Genomic DNA, 25,809 nt, shown 5'->3' with positions numbered 1-25,809 from the left:
AACAACATTTACTAGGCATAATTATTATATTCTTGTAGTTATTACCCATTGGTAAGGTTTTATTTAACATTTAAACATTAAAAACGCTCTCCTGTAAAATTACTCAAAATGGACTTAGCCTGTTCTTTCCGTTAGCCCTTCACATGTTAGTTAGAATGTACGAGGACGTATCGCGTTGAAACAAAATTTCACCGGATAGGTATAGTCAAAGTTAGTCCAGCAGTATTTTATCCAACTTCTATGAAAGCTGCGGACTGTTTGGTCCAGTTTCAGTCAGAGTACACATTGAAATCACATCAAACATCCCTTCGTCAAGTATAGCGCTATTCACCAGTTCACTCGATTAACTTCGTGCACAGGATTCTGAATCCTCCATTACTAAACTGCATGATTAAATCTTATTATGCTTTAAACTATGTTCATTACTCTAAATCTATTACGAATAAATGGGTTGTACATAAAACAACTGAACCAGGTATTCCAGGTATTCTACACTGTTGACCAGGAACAAGAGGTCAATGTCGGGATTCCAACAGTCGAAACAACACTTGGAAACGATTATTACCAGATTAGAATAACAGTACATGTCCTAACACATATTATAAATAAGTCCTCAAAAAATGTTTAATACAAGAAAGAGAGAGTACGCCTATGAACGCTTTTATAGTTTTTATCTCTTTTATTTCTTTTTTAATTTTCTTTGAATCCGAAATGTAACTTTTATAGATAGAAATCTACAACAATACTCAGAGGTGTACTATTCTTACTTACTATGACATGTTACATATATTAATCTGAGGAATACATGGTTTTAAATTAAACGTCAGAGCGTACCATACACTTATAAGTAGTTTACATTTCCGGCTTACATGACGTATTTATTTACGTCATCGTACCTTGTATCTTTATAGGCTATAATTTTGAATGAGCGAAATTACTGGAACAGCGCAAACGAAAATAGTGTGATGGTGGCTTGTGCCTTTGAACCAACATCACGCGCCAAGCACTTCGGCCTATTTTACTTATATGTAGAATTATTAATCTATCTCACTTTCTGGTAAAGTCAACAGTTATTATCACACTTACCACAAACAAGCATAATCTTATTTAATAGCATAACTCTGACTTGCAGACAACATGTTAATGAAGCTGGCTGTAATTGACCATGGACACGTCATTGTGGAAACAGCTGATGGGTCAGCAGCGATATGTCAACACCACATCAGCATTTGGGTATTTACGTATCAAAAAACTTTTTTTATACAAAATGTTTACAATTATTTTTCGCTCCAATGGTTTTATACCCCTTTTTCGCTATGTTAATGTTTGACTAAATCTTGTGTAAGTGTTATTTTATAAATTAATGTCCTTAAGGATATTAAGTCTTACAAAATTGCAATACAGTTCTAACAAGCTTAATAATAATTTTAAGGTAACAGTATATTCTAAATAAAATATTCAATTGATGCACTTCTGTAAAAAAATAATAAAAATCATAAAGCATAAACAAGGTTATGATTCTTTTTGTATTATTTTTTATAAAACGAAATAAATGTAACTACTTAAAAATTGTTTTTTTTTTTCAAATTAACAATTTATATATTTTAAATACTGGACAACTTGGCGAAATAAGTAAATTGGCTTGATGACCATATGACCGATAAGTTATTTTTATTTTGCGTAAAATAAGAATAGATGATGTTTCATATAACGCCATGGCAATAATGTAAAAAAAATGAATTTTTTTGAAGAGCTTAAACAAATATATATTTCCTGAAGAATTTGTTATGAAACGATAGCACGATTACAGATATTTTCCACCGTTACATATTACAAAATGCATGACACAACGTTTCGAGGATTGAAATCCTTCCTCTTTGCCCGGAAGGGGGTGTTATTACATGCAACAATACAGAGCAGTATATCTAGACAAAAAGATCACTAAATGTAAAAATTTATAAAAATACGAAAAAGGCCTATTCGAACAGGCTGAAATTGCTCATCATTGCTGTTCTGAAAATCATCACATGAAATGGTATGAAGTCAAAATAATGAAGAGGCATTCATGACAGCACGAATAAACCAGTTACAGAATCTGAGATTAAAAAAAATATAACATTGCATTAATAAAACTTGGTATACACGACTAATATATGTGAGTTTTTTACGTGATTAAGAGTTTAATAGTATGAGAAGAAACGTAAAAAAAAAACATTTTTAACACAATTTTTTACTACGTAGTCTTGCTTAGTAAAAACCTTTGACTAAAAAACTTCGTATACCGGTAGTACAAAGATTTTGAAATTAAAAGAAGAATGATCAATAAAAAGATTATTAATCTTGCTAAATACAGTTACAGTAAAGTAAGAATTTATTTAGAAATAAGCATAACAAAAAAATTGTAAATGCATGATTTAACTTCAAAACACAGACCAAGAAAACTATTAAATGCATAAAATTCATGTTAATAAAATTTCTAAATCATTACAACAACCATGAGAAATTCATAAACTAACCCCTACACATTGAAATAAAACTGGTAGAAGCATGCAACAAATAATTAAAAATAGCGGGGTAAGACGACGAAACAGAAGTATAATTAAAGGCCTTCGGAATAGATTTTGGGGAAAAGGACGGACATAATTATATTTTCTAACTCCACAGTTTAGGCCCTATAAGTCACTCACACAACAAAGTCAAAAGAATCAGGTTTATGTACTTGGATATTAAATATATTTTGTAAGGTTAGCAGGCATTTCCTAAGTAAAAATATCTGGAATGATTCATAAAATCGGTTTAAAGAAGGAGTACAACACTTTAAGGATTCATGAGACCAATACATTAGTCAAATGCTAATATATTTTTTGTATAGCTCCGGTGATCGTCCTATTGATATTGAGAATATATGGTAAATCAAAAGGTCTTATATTTACAAGGTTTTGAAAACAATTGGTTGAGTATCCAGTTCATCGTAAGACGTAGTAAGCCTGGAACTTGTAGTGCTATAAAAAATCTGCCTAGGGTGTACTCAAGCCTACTCTTTGTTTATCAGACTATAAATGTCAACAAATTGAAAATAATGTTAAAATTGACAAACAAATTGGTTGTACTGTCATACAACAATGTTTAAACAAAACAGTTGATTAAATGTAACAGGTTATTTTAATTAATATTATTTTTGAATTGCACCTTTAGAGACCAAGATGGGGCCTTTCGCAAATTTAAAAACTAGTAGGGTGTATCTGCTAGGGATTTTTAAATATGAATAGGCCTTTGTATTAAACAGAGAACCTATGACTGTCAATGTAAAACTTTTGATTTAGTAACGAAGACACGAACACGCAGACAGACACCGTTACATTCGTATACAGTATTGCAGATGTATTTATCCCAACTGTTTTTTTACAGAAACCCATTGATATCTTAGTATGGAATAGTGAAGAGAAATACTAATATTTTAGTCTGTTCTGATAATCTTTACGAGCAATATTTAGATTAACTATTAGGTTTTGTTCCACAATGACACGTTTAAATCATTAATATGTAAATATATAAACTATTAACTTCTGATAATCGTACTCATATAAATATACTAAAGAGAACTGTACGCTCTTTTCTATATTTATTGATATTTAGTCAATATCAGTCCTTCAATATTTTTTTGTCTATGTATACTCCTCTGGCAAGATATTTATTTGAAGTCCCTTACAATTCCAATAAACAATAAAGTAAAGTAAGCATGTTTCTTGAACCAAAATTTCAAACGGCATTATCGAGGGAATGTAGATTTCATTGTATTATCAGTGCGAGAATGGTTTCTAGTCTAGGCAGTTCTATAAAAGACTCAAGTATAATGTCTTGCTTTCCAGTAGTGTCTACTCATGGAGTCTAAACCAATATGAAGAACCGACAAATCAAAAGTACCAACTAAGATTATTTCTTCTTCTTATAAGTTGACATGATTAGATATAGCCGGCTAAACTCCTTGTGGGATCTCAACTGAAGGAGGCCCTTAACCCAAATCTTATCAGTCCTGAATATCATATCACTCCTTTAAGCTAGCGCAAAGTTACTTTTAAGACTAAAGGCTAAGTGAGGTTACTCAGCTTGTTATCCTCAGTGAAGGACTAAGCCCGTAGGCTCGTATGCTATTTAGATAGCTCTAATCCATCGGATTACACTTTTGTAATGGCTGGAATAAGTTCAGATATAGACATACCACTAGTGAGGTACTTGTGTTGTCTTCAAATGTCCGCAAAGTTATAGAAATAATTTACTTTGCAATGAGGATAATAATCTTAGTGGAAAATTTACACAGAAACATACTAATACAATGGTTAGATCTAGTCATGTTTTATTACAGTAGGTTGTTATAAAATGACTAAGGGTGATTGTTAATGCCACTAATCAATATAAAGTTTAGTAAAAGGCATGTTTTATTCCAGTTGGATAATACAGACGATTGCAAATTTAATGTGATGGGTGCTACAAGCACAAAGTGCTACCAACCGACCTATTATTATATGTCATGGGAGTGAATGTGAGAATTACATATTTTATGAAATTAAAATTAATAAAGTGTATTTTAATTACGATGATTTTATACAGTATATTCGCTTTAATATTTTCTTATTAGTTAATTACATTTGAAAGTTTATACCAGTACTATATCGAGAGGAAGTTATCAGCCCTCACACAACTTTGAGTATATCATCATGAACTTTGTGATGACTACATCTTCTCTGACCGAGTTAATTTATTAACTCCTCTGCCAGATGTCTTTTAATTATTTACTGGTCCCTATTATAATAAGAGGAATAAACTTCTGAGTTCATATAATAATATAATCGAAACACAACACTTAGGAAGGATATATATATATATATATATATATATATATAAGTGTATGTGTATGTATATATGTACATGTATGTATATATCCTTCCTAAGTCTTGTATTTCGTTTATATACAGTATTTATACAAACTCATAAGTTTATTCTTTTTATTACAATAGTGGCCAGTAAATAATTAAACTTACTGGTTTCTATTTCATTTTATTTTTATTTGCGCAAGTTTTTCTTTTTATAGCCAATGGCGCAGTGTAGCAGGTACGGCGGTTATCGCAAGATAACCAGATCAAGCAACGGCGAGCGTGGCTGCTGCTTGGATAGGTGACCGCTGAGCGATCCTGTCCTTGCAAGCAGCCCGCCTGCCCGGCCATTGGTGGTGGTTCGGAAGTCACCTTTAAGCCGTTGGTCCCCAGGTTAAGTGTTAGAGAGTGCTTCTTAGCCCTAACTTCGCCTGTAAAAATAAGACATTCTTTACTTTACTTTTATTTTTATTTGTTGTTTGTCTTGTTCTCTTTATATTTACTCGTATATTTTGCTTCCTGAAGATGTGGGTATGAAATCCCACGAAATATAGAAGCTTTATATCTCTGTTTTTCATTTAAATAAGTGAAATACTATATATATATATATATATATATATATATATATATATATATATATATATATAGTATAGTTGTTTAGCGACTCGTTGGGGTTTTGGGACTTCCCCTTCAAGCACTTTTTTTAGCAATTCAGGATCTGACAGGGCTTGGAAAATAGGCCTAATTTCTAGCATAATGGCTTCTGGAAGATGAAAGTGCTGTGAGTGGTCATAAGTTTCATTACTAAGTACACATTTGTTGTACTTACACCAAGTATCTTCGGTTTTAGGGCACAACTGGTGAGTAGGCTTTTCATTCGAGGACTGAATTTGGAAGTATGAAGCCCACACTGCTTGCTTCATACCATCCAGATTGTGAGGATTTCTCCTGATAGCCAATCCGTAAAAAATTTGTATTTTTTAATAGCTGCTGCTGTTAGCCTATTTTTACCAGACAAACATTTACCATCCACTAATTTGACTTTCTTTTTTTCCGCTGTAAGTTTCCGCAGTCTCGTACCCATTCTCTTTTGTACGTGGCCAACGCATTCTACCTTGCTAATTACCACATCTTTGCCATAAGGATGAGAGTCACATACAGATGTGTAGGCATTTGTATACCGTCACCTAAAAACTCAGTGTAGCGAACGTTATACTGAGGAAGCGATCTTTCGAATAGCTTTATTGCCCCTTCTACCTCCATCCCACTACTTGTTCCTTGGTAGTTAGTCTTACATTCTACAGTGTGCTCATTCTCATGTCTATTAGGGCACTGGCAGTACTTGGACATGGAGTATATATCAACCACCTTGCCTGTATCAACCGATGTCATTGAAACAATGCCATTCATCGACGTGTGTCCTCTATTTTGCCAAGAGCCATCTATAGCGACGCACAGATCCCTAACGTTTTCATTTATTTCAACAGCCTCTTCAACTGCAGTTATCATTGATGTCTTACATAGTTCTTCAGCTTTTTGTGATAGAAACTGCTCATGTTTCTTTACTTTTGTTGGCGGAGCAAGTAAGTTCATAATAACGCAAAGCGACTGGGCCGCGGCATACCCTTTACCAATCACTCTGAGGCCATATACTAACCTCAAATTTAGGTCAAAGTACGTTTGAGCTTTGCCATCATCACTAGTAGTAGTAATTTTGTCATAATTAGGAAAGGTCTTATTTACATCACATTGTTCACATGAAAAAACAAATTCAGAAGCTAGGGCTACCGCAGTCTTCTTACTTAAGCTAAGCGTTTCGTGACAAGATTTACAGACTGCAACCTCATCTAGAGCACTTTTTAGTTGAGCCAAGTCAACTATTTCATATTCTAGGCTATCATTTGTGCTGTATTTACCTAAGTTGGGCTGTAGCTTGGATTTAGAGGTAGACGACTTCGATTCTGTGGTGACTGGAACAGTTACTTCAGTATCCCTAGGCCTAGGCTTAGGCTTACCAACATTCTTCCTGACTTTGAAAGCCAAATAGCGGGAACCACTTTTCTTTTGGTTCCCCATAACTAATACAAAATAAAACAGTAATATTCACTAAACCAATTCACAAATAAAGAATGCGCACTAACACAAAATGTAAAATAACCCAAACTAGGTAACTCAGATTACTGTATTATTCACTTTCAACACAACTGACCACAAGAAGAAGCATAACCACAAAAGTAAACACTAGTGTAAACAAGACACTAGTGTAACAAAAGTAAACAGACAGTGTTGCCAGCTGTATAAAGCATAAACATATTCTGCAGGGACTTTGTTATTATAAGAAGTTCCTGTGACAAAAAGTCGTAAGAGCTGGCAAAATCCACGCTAAGCTATCGTACAATACTTGTTTTAAAATATTTTTTAGTTGGGTTATAAATTTTTAGTACCATGTGTTATACATCATTGGATTTAGAAACTTTCAAAGAATAATAATCCACAAAAAAATAAAAATCGAAAAAAAAAAAATACATTCTAGTTAGACTGCCCTTAAATCATTTGTAAATGTCCTTAAAATTAAGTTAACATAAATGCAAAATTCCATGTTACCCCCTCTAACACGTTTTAAAATATTACCTTAAACAACATATGGACGGATAAAAACCAACAAAGCGAGATAGGGCATTTGTTCCTAAGAGGTTATTTCCTTGTTATTTTTTTTTTGTGTGCATCCCCAAATACACCCTGTGTATATCTGCTGGGAAAATGTATTTTTATTTAGTTTTATGTCGCTTTTGTATTCATTATATTTAAAATTTGTTTATCAGTAAACTCTATTTTTTGTAGAAACCCGTAACAGAAAATCATATGATATAATTTTATTACTTTAGTGCGGGTCAGTTAAGGTATCAGTTATATACTACACTACTAAAACCAGCAAACAATAGTCGACTATACCATGTCAAGGGTCATTAATTTCAGTATCCGTCTTTTTCTATTGTGGAAAAGGGATCGTAAAATATTGGTTACGCTAATTAGCATAAAACAATGGAAAGTCAGTGTTCATGATATCAAAACTGTCACGCGATATTTATTTATGTCTTATTATTTAGAAAGAGGACGATATACTTCAGAACAAGTTCAGTATTGCTTCACACGTTCACACAATATATACACCACATAAGGTAAGTGTTATGCTTTATATAATAGTTTATGTCGAATGGAGATTTAATTAACAGTTCTATATATTTATGTTATATCTGATCGGCACCTATAACAATTTCTTTGGACATCAAAAACTATGATCAAGTATAATACTTCTCAAAATTTACTTTATAGCATTTTATGTGATTAATTACGTATATTTTTGATTATTTACTGTAAATGGAAACAAATTAGTTATTGGTAAGGCCACGAAGAAAGTTTCTTACGGATAAGGTTCATAACACTTCTTAACCTACGAATATACTTTCGACAAGAAAGCTTATATATACTCACAAATAAATAAAATAGGTGCAATGTTTTTATTTTCTGATTTCAAAGAATCTATCGCTATTTCCATCTTACATTTAAAACAAATCATTATTATTACACTTTTAATTTAGTATTCTCAGTTATAGAGATATACAATTTTGAAAACTTTTAAATTGCGCTGATTAGAAAGCCAAAATCATAATATTTATAAACAAATTTGTTAAAGTCAGGACATTACAAAAAGTTTATTTAACCCAACATAAATGCATAAATTTCATCTGAAATGTTAAAATAAATCTAAAAAAAAACAGATGTACTGATAAACTAGAACCGTGCGAGATAGGCCATATGTTCCTATGAACTTGTTGCTTGTTTTATGTATCTAATTCAAGAAACACCCTGTTTATATGTGATGAGAAAATACATTTTAATTTAGTTCTATTTTGCTGTATTCTATTTGTTATTATTATATTTTGTTACCTAGCAAATTCAAACTTTTGTGGAAAATCATTAACAACATCGACTGATTATATTTTATTACTTTTATACGGGTATTATAAGGTTTCAATTATAGAAACCAACACTAAAACCATCAAGCTTTATTCAACTGTACTCATATCAAGCATTAAAAACTTAAGCATCTGTATTTTTTTCAATTGCGGAACAAGAAAAAAATAGTCACGCCAATCAGGAATAAAACAATGGAAAGTATATGTTCATGATTTCAAAGTATAACGGGATATTGTTTAATTTTACACCACCCAGTAAGAGGACGATATACTTCAGACTGAATTCAGTCTCTCTTCATTCGTTCAAGATACACATCACGTAACGTGAGTAGTTGTTATGGTTTATATTATATTTTGTGTCACATGGAAAATTAAAATTTCAATTTTATATAATATATATTTTAAATTTATATATATATATATATATATATATATATATATATATATATATATATAAAATATACGTATTTACATTTCTTTCTTAATCGACAACTAAGTCCATTTAAAATCATAATGACACTATAATCAAGTATTACACTCCCTAATATGAAATTAATAATATGTTTTGTTAAGATAATATATATTGTTGTAAATTACTTACTCTAAACGGAAATAAATTATATTTTGGCCTTCTAATAATTTATTTGACTATTAAAACGAACATTTATTACTGAAATACATTAATAGTAAAATGTAAATAAAAAAAGAATTACAAGAATTACTCTAAGGGAAAATTAAGAAATAATATTATATTGTATTTTATTTACTTGAATTTAAATAATCCAGTAAAATTAATATTAACCAAAATATGGATTAAGTTATAATATTTACTTTTGCATTTGTAGGATATTGATTCATATTTATTACATGTTAATAAATATCAATTAAGGTTTATTTTTGGTAATAATTTTTTTATGTTTATTGTAATATAATTACAAAAGGAAAATATCTCATATAATAACTTATTTTTAGACTTGTAATTCTGCACACAGCTTAATTTCTACAGAAGTAACACCGAGTTTGGTGATGAAGCATCCCACTCCATGGGACTGGATTAAGCTTTAGCGACTATATCATTGTTATATTAGTAAAAACTCAAACATATGACAGATACGATTATATAACGAACTATGCTATATGTTATTGTTACAGGAAATATTTAATGTTACGGCAAGTGATATTTTAGTTGTTGTTACAGGAAACGATGATTAAGACTCTTATGTATTTCTGGCTGGTAGTAGCGATTGTTCGCAGCGATACAACGGTAAAGTATATTTAAGTGATTATATATTTCATTATATACGCTTTATTTACCTTTACCGTCAATGTGAGTACATATTTATGTTAAAATACAACAGTAAGAAATATATCTGTAAAGGTTGAAATCCATTGACGACGGTAGGATAAAAACTGAATAAATATAAACTGTTGAAAATATTTTTACTGTGTTAATGTTATTTTGATGTCTTATTTGCATGAAATTCATATTAAAGTATTCGTTATTAATACCATATACCCTAGTAAAGAGAAATGTACTTCTTTGGCTACTTTTATAATTTCCACTGCCTTAACATTATAGCATTTAAAAATTTAGACAAAGTGACTATGCTTTACTCCATATAACCTTACAGTATTTTTTGACAGGTAAAAATAAGTTAGATACGTCTCATGAAGTATATTTCTATGCTCAGTTTACTTCCTGTCTTTGTATTTTTGTTTTGTACAAAAAGTATATTTTTAAATTTAATGAACGTATGAAATTCAAACTTGGTTAAATTTGTATCCTAATTAAAAAATCTTTTTGGATAAATTTACACATACATGTTATCTCAGGTTTCTAACTGGTGGTCAGACATAATTTTAACTTTACTGATTCTAAAACATAAATTTATTACAGTATTATAGTCTAGATAAAATTAATAACTAAAACGTATACACCCATTTCAAAACGTACCATAGATTGCTTATTAGTACCCTGTTACTCATAATAGTTACAAATAAAATGATGACGTTGGAGTCTCGAGTTTAAAAGACTAATTAGGCATAGATCTACAATTCGAAGCATCCCAATATTTGTTTAGATAATTGAACCCTCTCTTTCTACTCTTTTACCAAGAAGTATGAGCACTAACAATACAAAATACCCAGTAGGGTTTAATTCTGGCTGGACTATACCTTCTAGTCGAACCCACAGTGGGTACAACAAAAGCCGTTGCGTTACATAAGTGTGGGCAACATTATGGCTGATATAAGAGTGGCACATCACTGACTGCAAATGTCGAGATAGGTCTAGTTTACTGCGGGAGATGACTGTTGGAGTTGGTGGGGTTTATTTCTAAGAATCATAGATTCATGCCTTAGACTTGCTTAGACTGAATATTTTAGTTCAGAGCTGACTTCTCTTTCTTCCCAGCTGACATGACGAGAATAGTGCCCTAAACTATTCCTCATGAGTCTCGATAGGAGGCGGTAACTACTCTAAACCTTAGCCATCCAAAATACCTTATTACTCCGGACTTTTATAAGCTTTTTATCCTAAGAAAGCTAAAAAAACCCATACAAAATTATGAATCTGTTGTTATTCATTGGCAGATATATTATTTTATATTCACGTCTTTTTGTGTATATTGGTGCACGGAAATATTACGACAAGATTAATAATTTTGAAATCTAGGCATTTGCTAACAATGCATTCATAAATTAAAATTACTCGAACATAATTCCAGAAGTAAACTATTTATGTCCGTCCGTACAATATGTCATAAAATAACTTACCTTTAGACTAGAAATTTTGCACCCAGCTTCATTTACAACAGCTACAAAAGCAACCCCAAGATTGGTGATGAAGCGCAACGCAATGGGGTTTGACTGAGCTTTAGCGACTAATTATCATCGTTCTCATTAGTAAAAACTATTAGCGATAAGATTATATAACGAATTATATTTTATGATTTTGTTAAAGGAAATGATGTTTAAGAAACTTATATGTTTCTGGATGGTAGTAAAGCTATTTTGCAGCGATACAACGGTAAAATATATTTAAGTTTTCATATATTTCGTTATATATGTTTAATAACTATTAATTCCAATATAAATACATATTTATGTTAAAATACAATGGTAATAAGTATATCACTAAAGGTTGTAATCCATTGACGACTTTCAGATAACAACTGAAAAAATACAAACCCTTAGAATATTTTTTCTATGTTAATATATTTATTTTTATGCCTTATGACTATGGAATTCATATGAGAGTTTATTTGAGGCTGGTATTTAAATAAGTTTAGTTAAATCAACGCAGGAAAAAATATTAATATATTTCAAATTTAAATAAATAATTAGCAGTATTCTAAATATGAATTTCATAATAATAATCATAAAATGATAAGTGATTATTTGGCATAAAAAGTATTGTTCTTTTAACACACGTAATAAAACCAAATTTTATTATTTATGAAGGTTAAATTATTGCATAATTTGTAACTGCAGTTACATTTATGTAACTATTAGATAAAGACAATCAATATTTGTCATGAGTTGCCACATATATATATATATATTTAATATTACGAATACCAAAATTTGGGGTTATATTTGCTACATATTGTCACGTTTATTACATAACAGTACATTTATCAGTATTGATCGAATTTATTTTTTTATATAACGTATATCTAAAAAAACTTTTACTACTTCTGAACTGTACACATATTGGCTAATGTAAAATGTTTTTACATTTTGTGGTTTTTTAAATTTGTCTGTAATATACATAATCAATGTAACAGAAATTGAATATTGAGTTGCGTTTAAGTTCTTTTACAACGGGTAGAAAATAGTAAAACATTTAGGTATTAATAAAAGTGTTCTATTAATTCATTTGCCGGATTGGCCAATATAGTAGTTACCACATTAATATCGTTTAACAGATCAAGTAGTATGCAATATTTAAAAAAAAACCTTTCGTGGATAAGAAGTAAGACGACATTCTGATAAATAAGTGTTGTCATTGTAAGCCTCTACACATAAACATAAACTGGGGTATTGTATAGAAAATTATTTTGCAGGTTAATAAATATGTAAAGTACAACTATGGTAAACGTCTACTTTAACCAAACGTCTATGCTGTTGCCTACAAGTAATATAATCAATAATAAAAATCTTTATAAAAAAAATATATGTTTTATACTAGGTACATCTTTCACATTCATCCTTTTGTTCCAAATAAAAATATGTACATTTATGAAGGTCTTTTTATTATTAAAATGAAGTGAGACAATTTACACTATGACTAATATAATGTTAAAACAACTGCACAGCTAGTATTATTATTTAGACCAAGAGGACCTGGATCGGCTTCAATCAAACTCACCAGTTAAAGTTTATATTACCACTATTTGGTTCTCAACACTCAAGTAATATAATATACTTAAGTGTAGCAACGTCTACGCAGAATTGTAAATTCACTTTAATGTTATGCGGTATTATTAGCCTCTTGAAAGTTTATGGGGGAAGTCGCGTAATATCATTTAAAATAGCAGTATCTATATATTTGAGGTTCCCTAAAAATTAAAAGGTTTTCACAAATTATACAGTTGGCAAAGTTTGATTTTGCTTACCGATTTAGACAGACCGCCTCTCAGTGATATAGAATGAAAAGTAGAAGTATTTTTAAATAAATTATATTTTTCATGGTGCCATGTTTATGTGTAAAGATGTTAAATATCTTTAGAACCATATATTGTTAGGTTTTTAAAATTAAAATATTCTTGAAAGTATCGTTTATAAAATGTATGAGTACTTATAATAAATAATAATACGACAGTTCAGAAAAAGTGGAGAGAGATAAACTTGTTTTTTCATTGTAATAATGATAGATATCACATTCCTTTCATTCGTTTTATATTTGCTGTCCGTGTACAATTAAGTTTTTTTATGTTAAATACGAAAAAGTACCATTGTGCACTAATTTTGCCTCTGTAATCTTTTAAAAAAACTATGATTTTGATTATGATTAGTGTAGCTGATATAGGGTAGTCACATAGCGCATCTATACAATGCATTTATAAAATTATGATCATTCTATCAATAGTTATATTTATCTAAAAAAAGGTGATAATAGCATTCAAGCATACAATATTACGTGTTGAATACGTTTGTGTAGTAACTATTGACATCTATTCAGTACATACACACACAGTATATATTGATCACTTTCAGGAAGAAGACTACAGCTATGCAGAATTACCTCCCATAACATTCAGCAGTATGAACTCAACTTTAGAAGTACTAAATGAACATGGAGCAAACCCAATGAATAAACCAATTGCTCTTCGTTCATCGGATTCACTTTCAGGACTTGGGATCAGTGCAAATCTGCTAGGAGTGCATGCAGGCGCAGGTTTAGACCATGACCGTAGAGGCTATGATAATATGTGCCAAGGGTTTAGTGCCAAACCTGCGGGAAGTCAATATCCATACCCTTTGTAAATGTATCAAAAACCATACTACCTCCCAGCAGCTCGTCTACAACGATGAAAGTCTCAAGGAATGCCACTAGCGAAACCTCCTACGTGTTACCTTCCCACTTGCACATAAATGAATTTCAGGTGGAGATCTCATTGAATAGGGATCTCCTCCCTACCTACTTCTTTATTTAGCACTTCTCAAAGATATTTTCGTGAATGAAGCTTTAAAATAATTAACAAAATTACAAAGCCTTACTTTTTGTTAGACCTACCACAGACCTTTCCAGATTTCCGGTAATATAGCATGTGTCTTTTAATATTAAATCCTTTATAATTTAAACTGACTTTACTTAAATAAATAAAAAAACACAAAATATAAATATTTTATTCAGTAAATTAATTTTTTATTTCATTAAATTTAGTATTGGCAATTAATGTATGAAATACATATGATAATTTTTCCTAAAAGGCTCCAAGGTAATCGTAGAAAGAAATCATGTGTTTTTTATTTACAAATATACAATGCTACTAAGATTATAAAATAAGATGCTCTTGGTTACTGTAACACTACCAGTTTTATATATAAGTCTCTGATGGTAAACATTGGAATTGGAAGGTGATTGACAGTTGTTGAAAACACAGTAAAATATTTAAGGGCAAACAGACAAACTGTGTTCACATTTCAGTGCTTGAGGCAGTTGTACTTTATTAATTAACAAATATAAACCTGAATTGTTCTGCTAGAAGGGAACAATTCAAAGCAAGGACCAAGACAAAGGGACCAGCAGACAAAGTCACAAGAAAGTAGCAATTAATTACTTTCATTTATGTCTTTTATAGATTATTATAATGTTGACGTCAAACTATTGCACGTAAAGGATAGGGTTATAATAGCCTTAAAAGGTTTAATTGTTAACACTATCAGGTTGTAAATAAAATTGCTCTGTTCAGAAACGTCATTGCAACTTCAGAAAAAACAAATATTTTCACCGCATTATCATCATCATCTAAACATTAAGAATGGAATGTATTTCACAACATTAAGTTTTATCGATGGATCATTTTAAATAGAAATCTGTCTACAACAATCGCCCTCATTGTGCAATTTCCAGGGATTGATGTGCTTTCTTCCATAATGAACTCCAGAATTTAATTCTACAATAATCCGAAATTGTTTAAAAATATGCAACTTTTAAATATAATATTAAACTTTGCAGAATGAGGTAGTCATGAACATTAAAAAGCTTCAAGATGATGACCACTCGAATTTGAGCAGAGATTTAAACTTATTCGCAAATAAGACAAAAACTTTAAGTTTTTAAAATTATATTACGAATTATTTTAATCTCTGACAAACTCTTAAGGTTCCAAGATGGAAGGCCATTTGTAATTTTTTTTAATTTGCAGATGTGGGGGTACAAAGTATTAAGTAGTACGCAATATTGCGGGCATAGTAATGAAAAAGATAGCTACCATGGTTCTTAATAGATTCAGACTACACGTGCTATAGATGCAGTATTTACAAATGGCTTCACTGAGTTTGAAAGACTGTCTTAACCAATACAAGTGTCAAATATAGCGGTAATTTGAATTAGCCAATATTTTATCTTGGTTATTCATAACATAAATATAAATTGTCAAAAGATGGTCGAATACTGTTTAGCAACGCAAATCTAATTTTAAAGTTCATGGAAGTATGCAATATATTCTGTAACACTTACGTTTATATACAAGATATTTTTGTTATAATCCACATTTTATTCTGTGCACCCAACAACCACTTTGTAGAATAGGGATCTCTTACATGTTTTTCAAGAGTTATATACTACTGAAATGTAATGGGAGTTTGTGTCTTTGTTTTTTTATGATAACAATTCCCTGTCAAGGAATGTGTTAATTTTTCAGTTGAGAAATAAATATTTTTATTTGAAATTTCCATGCCCTTTCTTTTTCAATGTTTAAGTGGCTTGTTTGTGATAGGTTTTACAGCTGTTAAAACTGGAAGAAAATTTTGTTCAACTGCGTAAACATGAATAATCCGTTATACTGATTCCTAAATTCAATTTGTACATCTACTCCTCATAAAATTCAGATTTCTAAATAACCTTTATCCTCTACTAATTCTAATGCATGTATTATATTATGCGTGATGTTTATCGCTAAAAACAATTAATCCTCATGTGTAATCCTCATAAGATATATATAAGGATCTATAAAAGGTGTTAAAACACAAACTTTGATGATCAATATGTAAACGACGCCATTATGTCATAACTCAATATGAATGAATGAAAAATTTTATTACTGTTGTCAGTTGTACATTTTACATACAGATCTTAAACTAAAATCAACAATAAAGCCCGAAGTAACAAAATACCTGTTCGGGAATTACACTAGTACACAGAGAGAAACAGCAACTCGAAAAAAGGACTGCCCTACCAGATCCTCGTAATGATACACTCTAAAACAACTATAACTAGATTAACTTCTAAAAAAAGCAACATAAAACGGAATATACGTGAAATTTTGATCAGATTTTCAGGTAAATTATAATATAAAGTTGCAATTTAAAAGTGTAATGATCATACTATAGTGTTGTAAAACTTGTCTACATCTTCTTCTAATAACAAAAAATGCCGAAGCATTTTAACAAACTTATTTTTGATTTTACATTTTCCTAAATATTCTGGTAAACAATTAAAAAACTTTGGTCCTAAAAAAATAGAATTTTTTAATCAAGGTTAGATTGGGTCTCGGAACTTGAACGTTTATTCTTCTCTGACTATAATGTGAATTTGCATTGTAAAAACTGCTGCTTTGATTATAAAATGATTTTAATACTTTATAGATATACAGATTTTTTATCGGTAACACATTTAAATCTCTAAAAATTGGAGCTGAACTCTCCATTTTATTCTTAAATTTTATTAGTCTTATGAAATGTCTTTGCAAAGTAATAATTGGTTTGAGGGTTGTAATATAAGTTCCTCCCCAAATTTCTAAACCGTATTCAATTTTAGAATTTATAAAGGCAAAATAAACTTGTTTAAGCAATCCTGTATAGCATACCGTTCTAAGAGAATAAAACAGTCTAACATACTTCACTAGTTTAGACCTAACTTCAGCTATATGAGATTTCCAATTCAACTTTGAATCTACCAGTAATCCAAGATATTTAATAATATCAACCTGTTTTAAGTTTGAACAATTACACACTATATTATTATTAGAATGACAACTCAAAACATGGTATTTAACAGGTGAAATAAAGGATACTTTTCTACATAAGTTAAATAATAAGTATTTGGTTTTAGGGCTCATTACCATGAAGTTATTAGAAAACCACCATCTTAAAGCATTTACATCATGTTGCATACTCAGTTGTACTTGTGCTAGTGAGTCTGCTTTATAAAATAAAGCAGTATCATCCGCAAATGCTACAATCTTGCCCTTGAAATTACCATTGCACAAATTATTAATATAAATTAGAAAAATAGGGCCAGACAAAACTGATCCTTGGGGTATCCCTATACCTATTTTACCTACTTCACTAAAAGTTTTATTAGCTCTAGTTACTTGGGTTCTATCTGTCAAATAAGAACAAAACCATTGCAAAGTAATTCCCCTGATGCCTGCGTCATGCATTCTATTTAAGTGTGACGTCGACAAATAGTCCAGCGCACACTTTTCCTTCATTCATGCCTGTGTAGACCTGAGACATGAAGTCCAATAAGGCAGCACTTGTATTAAACTTACTTTGGAACCCATACTGTATTTTACTATAAAAACTATGTTTTGTAAGAAAATTCACTAGCCTCACCTTAACAGCATTTTCGAGTATTTTAGAAAATATTGAAAGTAACGCAATAGGTCGATAGTTGCCAGGATCTGATCTGTATTTTTTTTTTTTTTTAAGAGTGGAGTGACTACCGCATGTTTTAAAATTTTTGGGAACTCTCCTGTCGACAAGCTAAGATTTATCAAATAAACTAGCACGTCTGTAATTGATTCGTAACAGGTGTAATATTATCAAAACCAGGAGCTTTGTTATTTTTTTAAGATTTTATTATATTGCTTATTTCTTTGTTATTAGTCGGATATAAAAACATCGAGTCTTTTATTGACACGTATGGAAGATATTTTGGTGACAACTATTCATACGAGTGGGATTGGTGTTTTCTGCTTCTATTGTTTGTCTTAGGTCTACTGCAATTGAACAAAAGAAATTATTCAAAATGTTGGACACCTCTTTCGGGTTTGAAGTTGTAATATCATTGTGGTTTTTCACCAGAATTACACCTGAGTTTTTAACTTTATCCCCTACTAATTCCTTTATAGTTTTCCACTGTTTTTTTTTTGTATTGGTTTTGTTTGACTCTATAACATTTGAATAATACAATTGTTTAGTGCGCTTTATTTGGTTTTTTAAACTGTTGTTAATAAACCTGTACCTATTCCTTAAATTCACATCATTAGGCCGCTTGACAACTTTTTTGTACAAATTATTTTTTCTTTAACGGCTTTTACAATACTTGCATTGAACCAGGGTTTTAAAAACTTATTACTAACGTTTACATAATTCGTAGAGACTGAAACATAACTTTGAATTTTAATCAGGAACGTTTCAAATGCATCGGATATTGAAGTACAGTTGTACATTTTCAACCAGTTTTCTTGGCTTACAAGTAATTTAAGTGTATTTAAATTGACTGAAACATGTTCAAAACAGTTTTTTGTTATACGTGATATACAATTATTTTTAATATTTAAACCCAAAACTGTCATCCAATGATCGGTTATATTTATCTTCAAAACTTCTACTGTGTACTTAACAGAGTTATCAAACTTACTTCTACAAAAAACATGGTCTATACAGGTTTCTGAATGATTATTTATCCTTGTGGGTTCATTGACAAGTGAGTTGAGTCCATGATTTGCCATCAAAATTAAATAGTCCTCTACACTTCTAATAGATGTATCCAACAAATTAATATTTAAATCCCCTTTCACTATAAAATTTGCAGATTTTATACCGCTTAGTGTGCTTTGAAATTCGTCATTAAACATATTGATTGAGAACGCCTGTAATCTGTAAACTGCTAAAAGATCAACAGCTATGCCCCGTTCAAGTTTGAAGTGAAGGTGTACGACATCTGCCGTCGCCATTGTTGTTTTAACCTGACGTACACAATTCAATTGGTCGGATACAAAAACCGCCACGCCCCCCGCACGGTACTTATTATTACATTGAACATTTAACAAGAAAGTAGGCAAATTGTACTGACCCACCTCACTGTCACTTATCCAAATTTCTGTTAGTACAATAATGTCAGGCTTTCTTTTCAAACTTTCAGGAAACACTAAAAAATCGTCAAAATTAGACCTTAAACTGCGGACGTTTTGATGTACTATTATTAAATCTGAACTATCAATAGTAGTAAACAAACTATTTTTGAAACTTGTTTCTTTTAAACTATTCATTTAGGTGAACATGATGAACTGTTTGTACTGTTGTCTGTGAGGAGTTAGTTACCTGGAGCTTGAGGCGAGCCTGTTGTTGCCGGCAGCTTCCTCAGCTTCTCCACTTCATTCCAGTTGCTCACTGCTGATACCTTGTCACCTACTGATGGTCGGACCAGGATCTTGCCGTTCCGTATCCAGACGAACGTGAATCCTTTTTCTTTCTTGATCGATCGTACTTCGTTGAATATCCGCCGTCTTGTAGGAGTAAGGCTCTCATTTATATAGATGACACTTGCTGGGCTTGGGAAACCAATGTCATACGTATTCAGATTTCTCTTGACTCTCCTTTTTTGTAGAAACTCTTCCTTGACTGTTCTTCTTGTAAACTTCACTACGATGCCTCGGGGTCTTTCGCCACTTTTCCCTCCAAGTCTGTGGCAGACATCCACCATCTCTTCCTTTACTTGTATGTTAGACTGTTTCCGACTTGTTGAACTAGACTGAAAACATTTTCATTTTCTTTCCCAGGAATCCCATGGATTTCTATTGTATTAAGTCTAGAGTATTGCTCAGCTTCGTCTTGACGGGCTTCCAGCTCAACAATTTTAATTTGCAGCCTTTTATGTTCGAACAAAAGTTGTTCATACAAGTCTTTATACTTGTTCAAAGCCTCAGACTGTGAATCAACAGTTTTACTTAACTCGGAGATAGTTTTATGGCAGAGTTCAATGGATTTTCCAAGTTCAAGTTCAAGGTTTTTAGTTTGATCTTTGTTTTCTTGTCTCATCTCGAGTAGTAGCTTCATGACGTCACTTATGTCTGGTGAACTCTTCTCCAGCTCGGATTCCACTTGCATACTTGTTCTACGAAGCCTTCTGCATTGTGTAAATCTCCAGATTTGATTTTCCTTCTGAATAAAATCAATATCATCCTTTGACATCCCTGCACAAGCTCCATGAAATCTGTTTTTGCAATCAACGCATTGTACTTTCAGACTATTTGACACAACTTTTTTAACGCAAATTCCACATTTATCCGACATGATACCTATTATTCGAAAAACAAAGCAATTACACTATTTACAACATCACAAAAAACAGTAGTAACTCAGACAACAAGTCTTATTAACAAAAGTTAACCAATACACACGCTTGTCAAAACATACCGCTCTGTGTTTCACTAGGTTACTTCAGATAAGGAACTGATAAGAGGCAGACCGTCCGTTCCCTTCGAGCTCTGACGCATATTTACGACCATTAGGATGTTGGACAGCACCTTACTTAGGAATTCTCTTATATTTTCTTACAGACACCTTAAAAGCATCACCGAAGTAAAAGCTCTAAGTACGTGTGACATCTTTCAGATATGCAATAACATTTTGAAAGGATAAATTTGTGTGAATTATGTATTTTAATATTATATAACTTTTCTGAAAGCTTTTCAGTGAAACTATATGAAATTATGCTATGAATCGACAATAATGGTAATAACAAATATAAAATTGTAGGTCATAATATTTTAACTCTATTATTGAACAATGGAAGAACTGATATTGACAACATACAGTAATTATTTAATTAATTTTATCGTATTACATAATAACTTTACTTAATAATTGTAATATAGAATAATTATTTTAAGTCTTTTTTTAATTACTGGCATAAAGAGTATTATTTTAGCGGGCAGATGCAACTGAATAGCTAGTATGCGTATAACAAAGCCATAGTCATAATTATCTGTGTTAAAATACCTAGTGTTATTGCACAGTATTAAACAGACTTTATTAAAACATTTAAACTGAATATGTGCGGATATTAACTCAAGGAAAAGTGTCAAAGTGTTTGTACCTTTATTTCGTGACGTTTGAAATAAATTCTATGCAGGCAAAGGAAACCGGCCTACTTTATAAAGTTGATCGTGTCACCAGGTGTTTTATTTGTTGTTTTGGTTGCTTGGTAGTAAATCTATAACATTATATGACACTTTGTATGGTTGTAATTTATATATTGAAATGTAAAATAATAATGAGTTTTACAATCCTTTTTGTACAGAAAGTGACATACTATCTTAGACGGAAAAAAGAGTAACTTACAACGAAAGTACCAGAGTAACCATCTTAGGAATAACACTAAATAAATACTGGACATAGAGGTAGTGAGCCATGGCTTATTATTGTTGGAGGAACATATTTTCAACCTTCATATGTTACCTCTGACAAAATTTAAGACCCTTTTGTACTGTATAATTTGCAGCACTATTTTTTTACATATTTTACTTCTTAATATAATACAAATTATAAAGAATACAACCTTAGTAGTACATAATTTTAACCATAATAATAAAAAATATTTCCGATATAAACTAATAATGTAGTGTGTTTATTATTGAATTACATTCGTAATTTTTAAAGTTTCTTTTAAGTACTAAACTCTCTGTACTGGTTTATTATTGAAGTGCTTTAACTAAGTTACTGAATAATATTCATTTTTGGTTCGAGAGTAAAATTCATCGTCAACATGAGGAAAGGGCAATGAGTTGTACACTGCCTCCTATATTTGTGAGTATATTTAAAGACCACCAAAACCTTCGTATTAGCTTGTTAGAAACCGGAAGTTTGATAAAAATATATTTATGAAAATGAATTGCTTTTCCTCATGCAAACTCCATATTCTATACTTTTGAATTACACTAATAGTATAGTATTTCTCCTTCCATCTGCCTCACAACTGAAGTTTAAGTCCTAAGTTAGCTTCCATTTCTGAATTACAAGAGACATGCATGTCCTTAAGATTACGGTTTATATACGAAAAAACGTACATGAACACATTTAAACTCAATCAGTCAATCAATCAATCTTTTTTATTGCAATAGACATGTATAACATGTACAGCAAACGTCACTATAATAACTAAAATCTTGTCAACTCTCACCACATCAAGATCACACTCATACATACAATTCCGCATTCACTCATCACACATCCATTCGCCAATTTCCCCACCTCCTAAGCCAAAGTCAATCTCCCTGTTGGGTGGTCTCCCAGATAAATGCCAAACTATCAAATAAATAACAAATTATTTATCAAAGAATTAGTTACCTAATTTGTTTATATAAAAAGAGCTCGTGCTCAGATAAAGAATTATTCAAAAATAAATATGGAAATTGAATGGCATATTAGGCTCGTCATGAATTCATCGACAGAATAAAACACTTTTGACACCAAAAGTCATTTGAGACGAGTTTTTAATTTATTTTGATTGTTGGAATTTTTTATACTCTCAGGGAGCTTGTTGATGAGTCTGACACAAACTTGTTGCGGGAGGTGTTGTGATAACGTCAATCTGTATTGGCTAGTTCGAAAATTGTCCTTGCCTCTTGTCCCATATTAGTGAACGTCACCGCCACGAACCAAATCACACTTTGATTTGCAGTACGTGATCATCTGAATAATGTATAGGCAGGGCAAAGTCAACAACCCCAACTCACTGAAAGATTTCTTGCACGACTGTCTATAATTCAGGTTTGCAATGATTCTGATTGCTTTTTTTTGGAGCTTGAAAACTCTTTTCATTTTGTTTCTGGCACAACCTCCCCAGAGTCTCACTCCATACGCAAAGTGTGGGTGGATTAAGCCGAAATAGGCCATTTTTAAAACTCTGAGGGAACAAAACTTTGCTAAATGCCGCAAGGCATATATTCATAAGGTCACTCTAGCACATACACTGTCCACATGATCAGCCCAGGTCAGTCCTCTGTCTAGGAACATTCCCTAAACTTTGTGAAATCAGTTTCCTCTAAACGAACATCATCCACAAACACAGCAGGGCGGACTGTGTGATCATTTTGTCGAAGGCTAAAATGTATGACATTTGTTTTTGCCTGAATTGTTTTCAGGTTTATTTCAGCAAAATACTGAATGCTTGCATTCCATTCTATGAAAGAATTGATTTCAAAATCTTGGTTTGATTTGTTTTTGAGACAGAGAGTAGTGTCGTCAGCATACTGAACCAGCGTTCCATGCTGGATCACTGATTTCAATCTACAGACGTAAACTAGAAACAAGAGAGGCCCAAGGATGGAGCCCTGCGGGACACCGTGGGTCATTTTAATTTTGTTTGAAACAACGTTCGAGATCTCCACGCACTGATCTCAATCCTTGAGGTAAGAAGCGAGCCACAAGTGCGAGAGATCCCGCACGCCGCATTTCTCAAACGCCGCATTTCTCAAACTGGTGCAACAGTCAAAAGAGAGTGGTGAGTGGTGTGCAGTCTCATGATGCACACAATCAAAAGCTTTGGATAGGTCGAGGAATATGCTAAGCACATGTTCTCGTCCTTCCATTCCATCGACAACATTGTCCAAGAGGTTGTTCACGGCATCCACTGTAGATCTGTCTTTCCTAAATCCAAATTGTTCTGGATTCAGAATTTTGTTATTTTCTAAAAAAATTTGCAAGTTTTTCATAAAAAAATGTTTTTAAAAATTTTGCTAAACACAGTCAGAATTGAGATTGGGCGATAGTTGCTTGCAAGGCAAGGATCGTACTTTTTGAAGATCGGGATGACTTTGGCCGTCTTCAGGAGAGACGGAAAAGTTCCCTTTTCCAAAGAAAAGTTTATCAGTTTTGTGAGTGGTCTCACTATGTGCCTGAAGAAACGTTTGAGAAGCTACACTGACATCCCGCTGGCATCACACGTTTTATTTTAGTTCAGCCCTTGTATCACACGTGCTACCTCCCCCTCACACACAGGAGCCAAAGCCATGGATGCAACTGATTCAACAGCATCTCCCCCGCCGAACCGAGTTTCAGTGAACGCCGAGTTCACTGAAGCAACGGAAGTACTTATTGAATTCGTCTGCTACTTGAGCTTGATTTTAGACAATTTTGTCTTCAATTCTGATTGCAATTTCTTTGGTGATTTTGCTCAAATTTGTATCTCGAGCATATGTAAGTCGTTTATGATTTTCAAAGCAGTTTTTGAGAAGTTTTCGCAGTTACCCAAGGCTCTATTTACATCATACGCTTTAGCTGCTCGTATAACTTTTTTATAGATCCTTCGGTAATTTCTGAAACAAGTTTTGAAATTTTAGTTTTGGGTTCCAATGAAAATTTTGTAAAACAATTTTAGCTTCTCTCGAGACACAAGAATTCCCTTAGTCAACCACGTACCTTTTTGTGAATTGCGCTTGACTTTGGTCCTCCTGAACGGACAAGCAACATCCAGATAATAGTTGAAACCATCACTGAAGGCTGTATACATGTCATCGACACTACCAAACTTGTCTAAAAACTGCCAGAGCTCGACTTCCAAAATCTCATTCAAGTGGTGAATATTTTGGGGCCGAATTGTCCTGGCAACTTTAAATTTAGAATTTTGACTTTCCAGTTTGCACCCATGAACAAACAGCCTCCTGCGCAAAGTGGTCAGAGATTGCAGTGTTCATAACAGAGACTGTCAGGTCAGGAATGTTGGTGACAACATTGTCGATGTCAGTACTCGTTGTAGCAGTCACTCGTGTCGGTGAATTCATGGACCAATTTAGATTGAAAGAACATCACGAAGCCATGGGTGAGGGGGTCAGTGGGATCCATTACATGAATGTTGAAGTCTCGCATTATTAGGAACTTCACTGAGTTTGAAAAAATGTTATTGAGAAGTAGTTCAAAATTTTCAAAAAAAGAATTGCTGCATCCATTGGGTGATCTGTATAACCCAATGACGGCTATTTTCTCCAAACAACCCGACACGATTTCGATGCCTTCGGCCTCAAAATTCATCTCAGACATGTTGTTGATTTTGAAAGGTTCGAATTTTGACAGATTTTTTACAAAAATTGCCACAGAGCCCCCTTTGAAATAGTTTCGACAGAAGTATTTTGCCAATATAAAATTTGGAATTTTGAAAAGATGAATCGTGTCGACTATGAAATCGTGCTCAGATACTATAAAAACATCAGGTTTAAGTTCTTCGCACTGCCAATTCATCAATTTTGTTTGTTGCCATTTGGGCATTCTGGTGAACCAATTTA

The 25,809-nt window shown here is 32.1% G+C and overlaps 1 protein-coding gene across 1 annotated transcript; it reads left to right on the top strand.

Moving 5' to 3' along the window:
* Positions 1–11,815: 11,815 nt before the first annotated feature.
* Positions 11,816–14,338, top strand: LOC124368548. The gene is made up of 2 exons (XM_046825790.1): positions 11,816–11,876; positions 14,069–14,338. The coding sequence occupies exons 1-2, from the start codon at positions 11,817–11,819 to the stop codon at positions 14,336–14,338; spliced, it is 330 nt and encodes a 109-aa protein (XP_046681746.1). The 5' UTR covers position 11,816.
* The last annotated feature ends 11,471 nt before the right edge of the window (positions 14,339–25,809 follow it).

Source organism: Homalodisca vitripennis, chromosome X, assembly GCF_021130785.1.
Source record: "Homalodisca vitripennis isolate AUS2020 chromosome X, UT_GWSS_2.1, whole genome shotgun sequence".
In the NCBI taxonomy this organism is placed as follows: Eukaryota; Metazoa; Arthropoda; class Insecta; order Hemiptera; family Cicadellidae; genus Homalodisca; species Homalodisca vitripennis.
This window is presented reverse-complemented; position numbering and strand designations above follow the sequence as displayed.

Coding starts and splice junctions, on each gene's coding strand:
- LOC124368548 (XM_046825790.1), top strand. CDS start 11,817: ATGTTTAAGAAACTTATATGTTTCTGGATGGTAGTAAAGCTATTTTGC. Junction 11,877..14,068: donor TATTTTGCAGCGATACAACG/GTAAAATATATT, acceptor GATCACTTTCAG/GAAGAAGACTACAGCTATGC.